Genomic DNA, 13,963 nt, shown 5'->3' with positions numbered 1-13,963 from the left:
GAGCTTGAAACTCGTAGAAAAAGGTCCACTTGTGGGCCGACTCATATGCCCCAGCATCGCCTGACCCGACTCCGATGTCAGGTCTTTGCTCAGATGCTCCTGAGCATTAATGTTGGAAGCCAAAAAGCTTGGACTCACCAGTCCCTGAGGAGCCACCAGCACCGGCAACCTCTGTTGCTTCTGCTTCCGTGCTTCGGCCTCGGCCCTCGCCTCGTCGGCCTTCCTCTTCACAACCCTCACCTTGTGAGCATCTTGGGTATTTTTCTCTCTCGGCTGGGTTTGGGGCCGAGCCATCTCACGCACCGGAGTCCGATTTCCCCCCTGCCCAGTCAGCGTCGGCGTAGGGGCTTAGCCCTGGATTAAATTGCGGATGTCCAAGTCATCACTTCCACAACTCGCCGTGATACCTGCACAAATATTAGTCAAAATCAATGACGATGCATGAATTTAAACACAAGATAGATGCTATACCAATTAAAGCGTCAAGCGGCTGCGATGATTTCAAAAGCCGAACAAGTTCTCAGCACGGCAGTGGCCGAGGCAGTTTTTCCAACAACGCCAAATCGGCGCGCTCCTCAGGAGACATCTTGGACTTAGACACCACGTCGTACTTCCTCGGCGCCCGAGTCCAATACAGCAGGAATAACGCCTTTCCTTCGTCGTCAAAAAAATATTTGTTGTCGGTCTGGGGCCGAATCATCACCTTGAAGAATCCTACTTTAAATCCTTTGTAGGACGTAGTGAACGGCTGAAGCAAGCAATGCTCCGCTCGGAACAAAGAGAGCCACTTTGCCTTCCTTGTCGGCCTAGAGGCGTAAAAATATAAGAACAAGTGGGGTGTTGGCTCGATGCGAAGTGCTATACACAGTTGCCGAAATCCTTGCATCGCGGCCCAGCTGTTCGGATGGAGTTGCGTCGGTGCCACGTTCAGTAGCCGAAGGACCCCCATAAAATACTCGTCAAAGGGAAGAGTAACCCCTAAGTCCCTGAATAGATAGTCATATACAAAAAAAAAATTGTATTTACACGTCCCTCGGCCAAGAAAGACAAAATCCGAATCCCATGATCCATCATTTCGGCATGGTTCGAAAAAGAAGTTGTACGACACCTCATCCTCCGGAAGGGTAACAAAATTCTCGGTGTCGAACAGCAGTGCAATCGAATTCTTATCGGTGTAACGCGAAAACACGCTGCCTACCTCCCCATGTACCTACTTATAGCTGGGGACTTCAATAGGGCCGAAACGGCGAGAGGTCGAGCCGACCTTATGAGTACTCGGTCGGCCTTCACTTGTTTCGAGAGAAGAAGCCTCTTCCACACTCCGCGAATGCTCAAACCCCTCAACAACGCGTAATTAAGGCATAACCAGCCGATTAGCATCGTATTACCTAATTTGGTAAGTGTTAGAGAAGGCTCACCATGCTCAGGCCCATGACAGGTACTATAAATAAGTCACACGAAACGAGGTATGTTACTGTTCATTTATTACCCTAGAAAATCGTGTTTGTCCTAACTTGAGCGTCGGACTGCCTTTTGTAGGTATCTCCCCCCTCTGAAGCGTCCACCTGAAGCTCTCGTCCGGCCCTCTACCTACCAAAAGATTACGAGTGTACCCTCAGACAAGTATAGTTTTCAAAAGAAAATGCTTTTGAACTATTGGACTAATTTCTAAAGTACAATATAGTTTACTTAATAGAGAGTAATATTGGGGTCAACATGTTGCATTATCATTTTTACGCATTTCTAAAAGTTGCTCTAACTACGTAAACTTGAGAATAAGGTCTTGAGGTTGAAGGAAAAAACTACACCGTTATACCCTTGCCAAAACCAGAGTTCTCTTAAGGTAAAAGGGAGAGTGAGTTATCTTGCTAATTAATGTAGAATAATTTTGGATAGTGGGATAATTTTGTGTATTTTTTAATGGATCATCAATATCCCTATGTTTATAATTTTATATTGTTCATTAGTTGATTGATTTATTGAAATAATTCACTTGCTCGGTGATTTACATTGTGAAATTCTAAAAAATTCATCATGCGATAATGTAGATGTTATTTTATTCTTAGCCATATAGTCAAATTGAGCTTATCTTTTCTTGTCATCACTCCAATTTTTTTCTGTCTTTCCATCACTATCTTCAGCCATAGGAATATAGGGTTCATTTTCTATAGCATCCCATATAGCAATATCAATTGCTTCAATGAAAATTTTTATTTTAATTTTCCAGTAAACATAATTTTCTTCATTGAAAACAGGGGGCCTGTGAATAGAGACTCTTTTACCATATGGTAATTATTGTTAGCCATTTTGAAAATCTTGATTAATTCAAGAACCTTGCTCTAAATACCAATTGTTAGAAAAATGGTTGAATCTAAGAAAGGGGTGAATTAGATTTTTCAAAATTTAATCAGAATTCTAAATCTTTATTTCAAAAACATTTTCTAAAATGTTTTCCAATTGAAGTATATTGAAATCTTGATATATGGGATATGCTCTTATGTGCTCATTAAGACTTTCTTTAATCTTTAGAATCTTAACATGAAACTATGCATGGATTACATTTCAATTAAACCTCAAACATACAAGAATATAGATCACATGTAATCAGTTTTAACCAAGTTAAGATACTAATAAAAGATTACACAATTAAAAAGAGTAAGGATGAGACAAAGTGCAAAATGATTTATCCTGGTTCAGCCACTCCACATGTGACCTACATCTAGTCCTCAATCAAAACCTGATCAAGATTTATCCACTAACTTTATGCAAAAAATTTTACAATCACACACCACAGATGCAATATACTCCTACATACAAGATACCACCTTTCTTGTATCCAAGAAATCACTTCTTGTAGCAACCCACTACAAGAGTTCCCACACTTGAGAAACCTACTCAAGATTTTACCATTTTGCACCAAAATGAATAAGGAACGAATTTACATGTATGTGGAACAAATTAGAACATGAATTCTTAGATAAATCTTTATCCTACTCTTTCAAGATTGTAGATGATGATGATTTGCTCAAAACATTTCACAAAGTGATTTTTCTTTTTAGTTTCACAAAGAAAACGCTCCAAGAAGATCATATAGATTCAAAGTTTCACAAAGTTCACTCACAATATCACTTGCCTAAGTTTCTGAATGAGAAATTTTTTATAAAGTTTCCAGGCTCAGATAATTGACTATTTCTAAGAATAATCGATTATTTTGTTCTTAGTAATTCTGAAAATCACTCAAGAACAATTTAATTGATTATTTCTCAGAATAATCTATTATTCCAAAGAGTGTGATGGAAGACCATGGGCTAAGGGCCCAATTACTAAAGCTATGGCCGGGAGCACATGAAGGACTGGCTAGCTTGGAGGATAGTGGGCTTTCTAGGCCTAAGCTACTCTTCTTATGGGCTATTACATCTTAAGGCCTAGCAAAAATTGTACATAGATTAGGTTTATTTCTTTGTATTCATTTTGCCTTGTATTTTAGGCATTTTTGACCATAGGCTTTATATAGTCAATATAGGTCTCATTTTCCTTGTCTTTTTATTTTAGGAATTATGGTCTAGTTTATTTTTGACCGTGTATGTTAGGTCATGTAGTTTAGGACCAATTAGGGTAGAAAGGACTCTATGTTCATTAGAATGCAATTAGGGTTGCATTACATTTGAATTTGAAGCATGTTTGGAGGGACATGCCTATGTGTCGTCCACATGCCTCAATTCCAAATGAAATGCAACCTAAATCACGTTCCAATGGACACAAGGTCCGTGTGAGTGTGTGAGGCTTGTGTGTGACCGACCAAGGCACCCAAATTTGAATTTCAAATTGAAATTTGAGCGGCTAGAGTTTAAAGTGACCATACCATGGTCTACTGTAAACCCTAGTTAACCTAACTTCCCTCACAAGCTTCCTAACTCTTATATATACCCTATCTTTTATAGCTGATCACTTTTTGATGATATATCCCTTGACAAATTTAGGGAAATTCTCCCTTCTTAAGCTCCTTCTCAAAGGAATCCTTCCTTTGTGCTTATTGCTCCTTCATTAGGGAGACGAACCAGCCACGATTTCAGCTGCATCTTCACGAATCTAGAAGTCTTCTTCATCCATTGGAACCTCAAAGGAACTCGCGTGGACTTGGAGGAAGCAAGGAAAAGATCATCCATCACTTATACTTGTTTGTTCCATCATTTTTGGTATCTAGAGCCATGGTTGCTCTTTGAGGTTCAAGTGTCTTTTTTCCTTATTCCGTGTTGTCACGTCTATTTCCTTTCTTGTCTTGAGTTGTTTCGTTTCATAGATTCAAGTTTTTGTATGATAATTGATGAATCTATTTTGTGTTAAAAAAATTTAGTTCATAAAATCAATTTGATCTAGCCTCTTGAACCAATTTGAGTTGTGCTTTTAAGTTCTTGTTTTATGTGCTTTTTAATTTTGTTTGAGTCTTCTTCTTATTGTCTAATCCGAATATGAACATTGTGTAGCATGTGTTTTGATTTTTGAATCTTAAAGTTTTTTTTAGAGTCATGTGTGATCCTTTACATGTCATTAAATTCCTAGACTAGCTTGACCTATGGTTTTAACATGTTTTAATTTCTATTTTGATTCAATTGCAATTTTGTGTTGGTTGAACATATATGTGCTTTGAGTGCTTTTCAATTTCATTTTTGAGTTCATATTTTCTATTAGACCTAGCAAATTCTTAGAGTTAGGTTTCTATTATGTTTCCTTGAATAATTTGTCAAAAAAAATGTCATATAAACAATTTGCTTCCTAGGTTCCTCTCTATTCCGAATTCTTTATCACTGTTTATATAAAGAAAACAGAGGAAAACAGAGGTTCAAAGTTTGAAAAAAAGTGTGAGAAAAATCAAATAATATGTGCATATGAAATGTTTGAAAATGTTGAGTTCTAGTTTGCAAAAGTGAAGTTGAATCTCTTTGTTTGCTAAATCCTCTTCTAATTCTCTTTCTCTTTGGAACTGAGACTTACAATCAATTGAAAAAGGAATTTAACTCCTGAAAGTAATAAAAAATATAGAAAAGAGATTTCAAAAAATAAAAGCAAAAGAAGAAACAAAAGCAAAAGCCAAGGAGTGAAAAACTTGCATCAATTTGCTCTTGGTTTCATTGATTCTTCAACAACTTATTTTGTTTTTAAATTCTATTTTAAGTTTTCTATTCTCAGATTTTTGTTTTGTAATCTACTCCATTGATAGGACTCCTTTTGAAGTGCTTGCTTTCTTCTTAAGCCTTATTTCTAGTTTGTCTTAATTTGTTGGCAATCTTTCTAATCTTGTCTCATTAATTCCTCTTGAGTTTAAGTTTCTTTAATTGTGCATTTTTAGTTTTTTTTTCTCTGTCCAGCAACTACTTTGTGGTGTTTTGTATACTCTTTTGAAGGTTTGAGAAGGCCCTAGCACAAGGGTAGCATCTTAGGATGTTTGTGGAGATCTAGGAGGACTTTTCCCCTTGGCAACTTGGACTTTTGGAAGAGATAGACACCTAAGGGGTACTCAACATCAAGAATACTTCTAAAAGAGTGGAGTGAAACACTAGAGAGGAGCTGGAGTTTGAATTTCAAGGGTTGGACATTCATTTGGTTTTGCAAAATTTATAAAAAGAAAACAAGGATTAGCAATGGATTTAGAGATGAAAATTTCTATCACAAACTATTTCCATCACTAAATTCATCACTAAATCCATCACTAAATCCGTGGCTAATCTTAGTGGCTGATTTTATTTACTTTGGTGCAGCCACTTCATTTTGCTTTATACTTTAAATTTGAATTGTGTGTAAAAAGGCCTTTGGGAGTGTCTTGAAGGTGTCTTTGGTACATCTTTATCTCTCCCTAGTTTACTTAGGTAAATCCATGTAGAACATAGTGGGAGTAGTCCTTGAAAGCTTCTAGTGCTTCTCAAGCTCCCAAATAGGTTTATTGCTTTGCACACCTAGTTTAAGTTTCTTGTCTTTTAATCTTGTTCTTTATATTAAACATTGTATAGTGGTGTTACCAAGGTTCCAAAGGCCAAAGTAAAACCTAGGGAACATTTTAGATAGAACATATTAGTTCACTTGTTTGTTATTTTCTTTTTGAAAATTTCTGTGAAAATTTTGTGTAAAACAAGGGGGTTTAGTTATTTTTACTTGAAGAGACTTGATTATTAAGTGGTTCCTTATATACTTAGACTTCCAAGTGCTATGTCTAAGCACCAAATTTTATTTTATTTTTTTTGAAAATCTTTTTGTGTGATAATCTCTTTTGTCTAAGATGTCTCATAACTTCGATTATAGTCATCTTTTTTAACAATCCTTCCATCTTATGTCATGCAATCTATTTATTTGCCTAGATAATTTTGTGATGATGTAAATAATAAGTGTAGAGGGTTATCAAGGGCATGATGAATTACATAGGAGAGTGCATCTTATTGCTTGCCCTATGATTTGTAAGCCTAAACAAGAAGGTGGTCTTGGAGAGAGAAATGATAGACACATGTTAATACTCTTTAAGATGAAAATGTATTGGTATTTATGCACTAAACTAGGAAAACTTTAGGTCCAAGTGGTTCGTGCAAAGTATAAGTGTGGTGGTGATACTATCCTAATTTTAGTAAGTGCTCTAATGCATCGAAGTGTTGGAGAGGTATGTGTGATGCCTGGAAGTATTTTTAGTCTGATATTGTTTAGAGAGTTGGAGATGGTTCGCAAGTTAAGTTCTGGTTGGATTATTGGTTGCTTGATACAAACTCAAATTTTGATCTTTCTGTTGAACCTATTCCAACAGAGGAGTTATCTAAAAATGTGGCAAATTACACAAGGGGAGTGGGATTGATAATATTCGTGGCATGATCCTTCAATCTATTTGGTTTCAATTTATGGGGCATGCTCCATTATCCTCGGAGGATGATGCTGACGTGATTATGTGGAGCAAGGCATCTGATGGCTCTTTTTGTTTTAAAAGTGTCAATAATGCTATAAAGAATACGACTGGTGACAACTGATCGAATTTCTAATTTCATTTGGAAGTGGCCAAGGCCAAAATGTATTTGCATATTAACGTGGCGTGTTGGACACAACAAATTGTGCACTAGTAGTTGGAGAATGAGACGAGGTTTGACTGGTGATGTTGGTTGTTTAGTTTACGTGCAAGGCATTGAAACATGTACTTAGGGACTGTGTGTTTGTTAAGGGTTTGTGGAAGTGAATTTTTAGAGGCATGTTTGTTCCGAATTTCTTCCTATTATCTGCCTTTGTCTTCGTGGCTAGAAGCTAACCTTAACTATAAAACCACCTTATCTAATGATTGTATAAGGGAACCAAATATAAATTAAGAGTTAATTTTCTCACCCATGTATTTTAGGAGATATATTTGTTTCAGTTAGTTGTAATATTGTAGTCCTTTAAATACTTTTATCCTTGTCGTAACCGAAATCACAACGGAATGACGCAAAAAATATTTTTAATGGAGTCGCCACCAATATTTTATTTTAAGAAAAAAAAAAAAAACATCGGCAAACTTTTTGAAAATGGTCTTTAAAGCTAAAATTGAGTTCGAGAGTCAATTACGCGTAAGGAAGGTATTAACATCTCACATGTATAAAAAAAATAGTACCTCTAAATTAAATGCGCAAAATTTTCTTTATACATATTTATTTTGCCCTTAGAAATATATTTTGTTATTCTCTAATTTTTATTATTTTTTTATTAAAAGATTTCTTTCTATAATTTATTAAAAAAAACTTGCATGAGTATTTAAGTTAGTAAATAAATAATCATTAAACTCTCATAATAGTGCTAAAGATAAAATCAACATTATTAATTTTTGAATATTTTATTTTATTGAAGGATAACGACTTTTATTATTATTATTTTTTTAAAAAAATATTTTAGTACAAAAATTTAAGTTAATAAATGACTAATCATTAAACTCTCTCATTTAAATAACATTTAAAGATAGAATTGTTATTCAATTAATGTTATTAATAAATATTTTTATTTTCATGATAATTTTTATTTTACCTTATGCATAAAAGCTTATGATAGCAAATAACTATTTTATAAACTTTTATGATTTACATGATATTAAATATAGAAGTGTTACTCAATTATTTTTGTATTTTTATCTAAAGAAATATATTTTGCATAAGGATTCAAGTTAGCAAATGACTAATCAATAAATCTCCACAATAACGTTAAAGATAGAAGTGCTACTCAATTAATGTTATTGGTTGCAACATATATTTATTTTTTCATTTTATCCAAAAATGACAACTTTTAAAATTATTTTAAAAAAAATAATAATTTGTGCATAAGAGTTTAAGCAAGCAAATGACTAGTTATTAAATCTTCACAATCAAATAGCGTCAAAGATAAAATCGTTATTCAATCGACATTATTAATTATTATGTAATGTTCATTTTTTATAAAGAAATCACCCTTGCAACAAAATTTAAACTAAACAATAGTTAGTCCTTAAATTTTAACAATTAAATAACGTCAAAGATAACATTATTATTTAAATAACCAAATAACACTATTGATTAGTACATATGATCATATTCTTAAAAAAACACATTTTATTCCATACCCAGAATTCATGATATCACATGGTTGTTTTATAAACTTTTATGATTTGAGTAGCATTAAAGATACAATTTTTACTCAAATAATATTACAAATATTATGTATATTAAAACGTCATTTCTTTTTCTAATCTTTTGATATTGTACATGATAAGGATCAAAAAGTACAAAGTCATGGTCTCTCATTTTCATTTTTTTTTTGCCATAAATTGTATTTGTAAAAAAAAATAGTAATAATATAAAAATGAAACGAAATTGGGACGACCTATTTTTCTTAAATTACCTTTGGATTGAACAAGATTTAGAGTAAACTTCCAACTCCTGATATAAGCCTAACATGCAGCAGAATATTGTGTCATAATTACCAAATGAAATAGAAGAAAGGAAAAAAGGTAAAACTTTGAGAAACAATGTCGCAGTTCCTTCGTAAAGGTGCAGTACGACTGTACGAGACACATCTTATCTCGTTGAAATTTGCTTTTTTGCGAGAATTAATCCTCCAAGCTTCAACAGTGTTTCTAAATAATGTCAAATAAAATTGTACCTTAGTCCCCAAAACAAGCGTTACTCATCCCTTTTTATCTCTGCTGTGATTCCTTTTCTAGCCGGTGTGGCTAGTAACCAACTCTTCCCATTATCTCCCATTTTTTTAACTAATTGGTTATTCCCTTAACTCTAAACTGCTTTACTTATTATCTTTTTATATTTTTTTATTTTATGCCTTATTGGTATTTATTATTTTTTAGCTGTTGCAAAATGAGTAGCATAATTGCTTTATCCTTTGACTAAGTCTTCCCACTTATCACCTTCGATTTAAATTTTATTTATTTTAAATTTAAATTTTTTTCAGTAAATTTTTTTATCACAATTGTCCCTTTTTACTTATTCTATTAAAAAAATCTGAATAATAATATTTTTCAGATCATTGAAATAGAAATGAGTAAAGAAGTGAATAATGTGACACCCTTCTACCCCATAATAAATAAGTAACAACAATAAGAATAATTCAATAAATATAACATCAAGAAGGGTCCACATATTTTAATAAAAACTCACAGGTTCACAAGTCTTGAAATAAATAGAAATAATAATAATAATAATAATAATAAAGTTTTACTCTTAAAAGAAAATTATCAAGGTCTCTAAAGAAAAATGAAAGGAATCCAGAATTTACAAATATAAGGTGAATATAAAACTCTTAAAAATAAGTCTCCTCAAATGACAAATAACAATTCATAACTAAAACATCCTAAATTCATGCCCCAATGTCACATCCTATCAGAGCAGAACCCTTTCCCTTTAGAACTCAACACTATGAGTGCCTTCATCTTCACCTAAAAGAAAACCACATAAAAACAGGACGGTGAGAGATAGATAACATCATATATGAACATAGAGCTACCCAATTCCCACCCCACACCGTGCACCAAAATATCATCATTAAATATAAACAACAAATACATCTCATATAATTCTTCACACACATCACAATATCTATGACATTCAGTTAATAATTTAACCATAACTCGAGATATACATATCCTTTCTAAGTGATCCCAACTCCATTAGAATCCTAACATCAATATCTACAACTTTCATGAAGAATACAAATCCTAATAAAGTCGTTTAGGTTACCATTCAGGGCTCACAAAAATTGATGTTGTGGTTCGCACACAGATTGGAAGGCTCAAATTGCAACTCACATAACTTGATCAAATATTAATATTTTTACACGATTCTTGTGTCTAAATGGTAGCCCCAGATGTCTAGTTTGTAACAAAACAAACGGCACTCGATTTGGATAACTACACAGAAAGATATCGAAAAATTACAAACGTATGTCGGGGTCCCGACGCCCGACGCCCAAAATTGGCGCTGAGCGCCCAAATCTCTGCCTAGACTCCCCTCTGTGAAATTAAACCTGCGTTTTACGAGTTCCAACAAGGTTTTTACCAATTTTCACTACTTCTACACCCCGTTGGTTCAGTTTAACTCCATTTATATTCTTCATACGTTCCAAATCAATCCATACACATCTTAAGTCTCAAAAATTGGTTTCCATTGGTTTTACAAAAAAAAAATCTAAACTCTTCTTAACACATAAAATTCAAGTCATCAAATTTAAGGATAAAGAATTAACAAGAAAGCCCCAATGGAATTCAAAGACAATTCAAGAAATAAGTTCTTCCAAATGAATTAAGAATTTAGAACATCGATTGCACAGATAATCGTTCAGAATTTTAAATAGAGTTCCTAGAGGGACTTAGGGATTGCCCTCACTACCCGAACGCCCCTATATTCGCATATGAAGAAACCCATCTCCCCCGTACCTTAAGGATGATGAACGAAGGCCAACAGAAGAACGACGGAGCAATCTGAACACTTTACGCCTTCCTTCAAGAATTTTCTCCTCTCTCCTCTTCCTTCAAGCGTCTGACGTTAAAATGAATATTAGGTAACTGACTACCCCCAAAACCCCTCTAATAATTCCGATTGGGCCAGGCCCATACTCACCCACACATCCCCCTCTATTTAATTAAAATGGTAATTAAATAATTAAAAAAAAATAAAACAGTTTCAACTTCTATAATTATTTAAAATACTAATTTATTTTCTGCTCTCTAGAATATAAATATAAATAACTACTTGACTCAAGTTTCTCTCGTAAATATAATTATTATTATTTAGAATCTACTGCAATTTTATAAAATTACTAAATAAAATGATATAAATTATTTTCATAAAAATAGTAATTAATTAAAATTTAATTAATTTAAAATTTAGGATGTTACAACTCTCCCCTCCTAAAAGAAAATTCGTCCTCGAATTTACCTGAAGCAAACAATTCCGGGTAAGAATCCTTCATCTTCTCCTCAAGTTCCCAAGTAGCATTTTCCGGCGTTGCTCCACCCCAGATCACCTTAACCAAAGGAATTTCCTTACCTCGAAGTTGTTTCACCATTCGATCCTCAACTCTCACCGGTATGGTTTCTACTGTCAAGTTTTCCTTAACTTCAAGATGATCCGACTCAATCACATGCGAATGATCATGGATGTATTTTCGAAGTTGAGAAACATGGAATACATTATGAAGATTTGACAAATGTGGAGGTAAAGCGATTTGATAAGCCATTGTACCGACTCTCTTAAGAATTTGATACGGACCGATGAAACGAGGTGTAAGCTTTTTAGACTTCAATGCTCTACCAACCCCAGTCCACGGAGTGACTTTCAGGAATACATGATCTCCTTCTTTGAATTCTAAGTCCTTCCTCCTCTTATCAGCATAACTCTTTTGTCTACCCTGGGCTGTTCTCATTCTATCTTGAATTAACTTAACCTTCTCTGTGGTTTGTTGTACTACCTCCGGTCCTAAAACAAGATTATCTCCCGGCTCACACCAACACAAAGGTGTTCTACACCTCCTACCATATAGTGCTTCATAAGGTGCCATGCCTATGCTAGAATGAAAACTATTATTATATGTAAACTCTATCAAAGGTAAGAAGCTATCCCAACTACCCCCTTGATCTAACACGCAGGCTCTAAGTAAATCCTCTAATGACTGTATAGTTCTCTCAGTCTGACCGTCGGTTTGTGGGTGATAAGCTGAACTAAGTCTAAGCTGAGTCCCCAATGGTTGTTGCAAACTCTCCCAAAATCTAGAAGTAAACCTAGGGTCTCTATCTGAAACTATGCTAGATGGTACACCATGCAATCTCACAATTTCACTAATGTAAAGCTTAGCAAGTTTCTCTAGGGAATACTTAATATTAATAGGTAAGAAATGTGCACACTTGGTCAATCTATCTACAATCACCCAAATAGAATCGTGCCCTCCAACAGTCCTAGGCAAAGCAACTACAAAGTCCATGGAAATGCTATCCCACTTCCACTCTGGTATACTCAAGGGTTGAAGTAATCCTGAAGGTTTTTGGTGTTCTACCTTAGCCTTCTGGCATACTAGGCAAGCACTCGCAAACTCCTCTATGTCTCTCTTCATTCTAGGCCACCAAAACATCTTCTTCAAGTCTTGATACATTTTGGTTGAACCTGGATGGAAACTAAGTTTGCTTTTATGCCCTCTTCAAGTATCAAACGCCTAAGGGTAGCCTCACTAGGTACACACACACGGTCACCAAATCTTACTACTCCATCGCTACCCAATACAAACTCTCCACCACTACCTCCTTCTATCGCCTCTCGCCTAGCCACTAAGAATGAATCCTCTAACTGAGCATCTCTAATCTCCTTCAACATGTCATTACTTACACGAATCATGCCTAATCTTATGCTACTAGAGGTAGTCTCACAAGCTAAACTTAGATCCCTAAACTGAGCTAGAAGGTCCATCTCTCTAATCATCAAGGAAGATATGTGAAGTGATTTTCTGCTTAAAGCGTCCGCTACGACATTTGCCTTACCTGGGTGATAACTCAACTCAAAATCATAGTCCTTCAAGAACTCAAGCCATCTCCTTTGTCTCATATTTAACTCTTTCTGATCGAACAGATACTTAAGGCTCTTATGGTCGCTAAAAACCTCGAATTTAGAACCATACAAATAGTGTCTCCAAATCTTTAAAACAAATACTACAGCTGCCAATTCAAGATCATGGGTAGGGTAATTTCTCTCATGGATTTTCAACTGCTTAAAAGCATAAGCTACTACCTTTCCCTCTTGCATCAACACTCCACCTAACCCCATCTTAGAAGCATCACAATATACTACAAAAGGTTTATTAAGGTCAGGCAAAACTAGAACTGGTGCACTAGTCAATTTTTCCTTAAGGGTTTGGAAACTAGTCTCACACCTACTATTCCATACAAAGGGAACTCCCTTTCTAGTCAATTCAGTCAAAGGCAATGCTATCTTAGAAAACCCCTCTATAAACCTCCTATAATACCCAGCTAGTCCAAGGAAACTTCTAATCTCGCTCACAGATTTAGGGGATTCCCCCTTAAGCACAGCTTCTACCTTAGAAGGATCTACACCGATCCCCCCTTTGAAATCACATGACCTAAGAAACTCACCTTTTCTAACCAGAAATCACACTTAGACAATTTAGCATACAACTGTTTCTCTCTTAAAATCTCAAGTACTACCTTTAAGTGCTCTTCATGCTCCTCTTTAGTTTTGGAATAAATGAGTATGTCATCTATAAAGACAACTACAAATTTATCCAAGTACGGATGAAAAATTCTGTTCATATAATCCATAAAAATTGCAGGAGCATTAGTCACACCAAAAGGCATTACAAGGTATTCATAATGTTCATATCTAGTCCTAAATGCAGTTTTGGGTATGTCCTCCTCTTTCACTCTAATCTGATGGTAACCTGACCTAAGATCAATCTTACTAAACACACATGCCCCCACCAG

The 13,963-nt window shown here is 34.9% G+C and overlaps 2 protein-coding genes across 2 annotated transcripts in view; both read right to left on the bottom strand.

Annotated features, from left to right (window-relative positions):
* Positions 1-348: 348 nt before the first annotated feature.
* LOC145949889 (uncharacterized) lies at positions 349-11,901 on the bottom strand. Its single transcript, XM_083060790.1, has 2 exons — positions 11,415-11,901; positions 349-407 (listed from the first exon to the last, which is right to left on the bottom strand). The coding sequence occupies exons 1-2, from the start codon at positions 11,899-11,901 to the stop codon at positions 349-351; spliced, it is 546 nt and encodes a 181-aa protein (XP_082916916.1).
* A 707-nt stretch (positions 11,902-12,608) lies between these two features.
* The window catches only part of LOC145949888 (uncharacterized), a 43,054-nt gene continuing 41,699 nt past the window's right edge, over positions 12,609-13,963 (bottom strand). Inside the window, exons 5-6 of the mRNA XM_083060789.1 lie at positions 13,314-13,620; positions 12,609-13,160 (exon numbers count right to left, since the gene is read on the bottom strand). Coding sequence (XP_082916915.1) covers positions 12,609-13,160; positions 13,314-13,620 — 859 coding nt within the window. The remainder of the gene's footprint in view (positions 13,161-13,313; positions 13,621-13,963) is intronic.

This window comes from Cajanus cajan, chromosome 7 (assembly GCF_000230855.2).
Source record: "Cajanus cajan strain Asha chromosome 7, NIPB_CcT2T_4, whole genome shotgun sequence".
Taxonomy (NCBI): Eukaryota; Viridiplantae; Streptophyta; class Magnoliopsida; order Fabales; family Fabaceae; genus Cajanus; species Cajanus cajan.
This window is presented reverse-complemented; position numbering and strand designations above follow the sequence as displayed.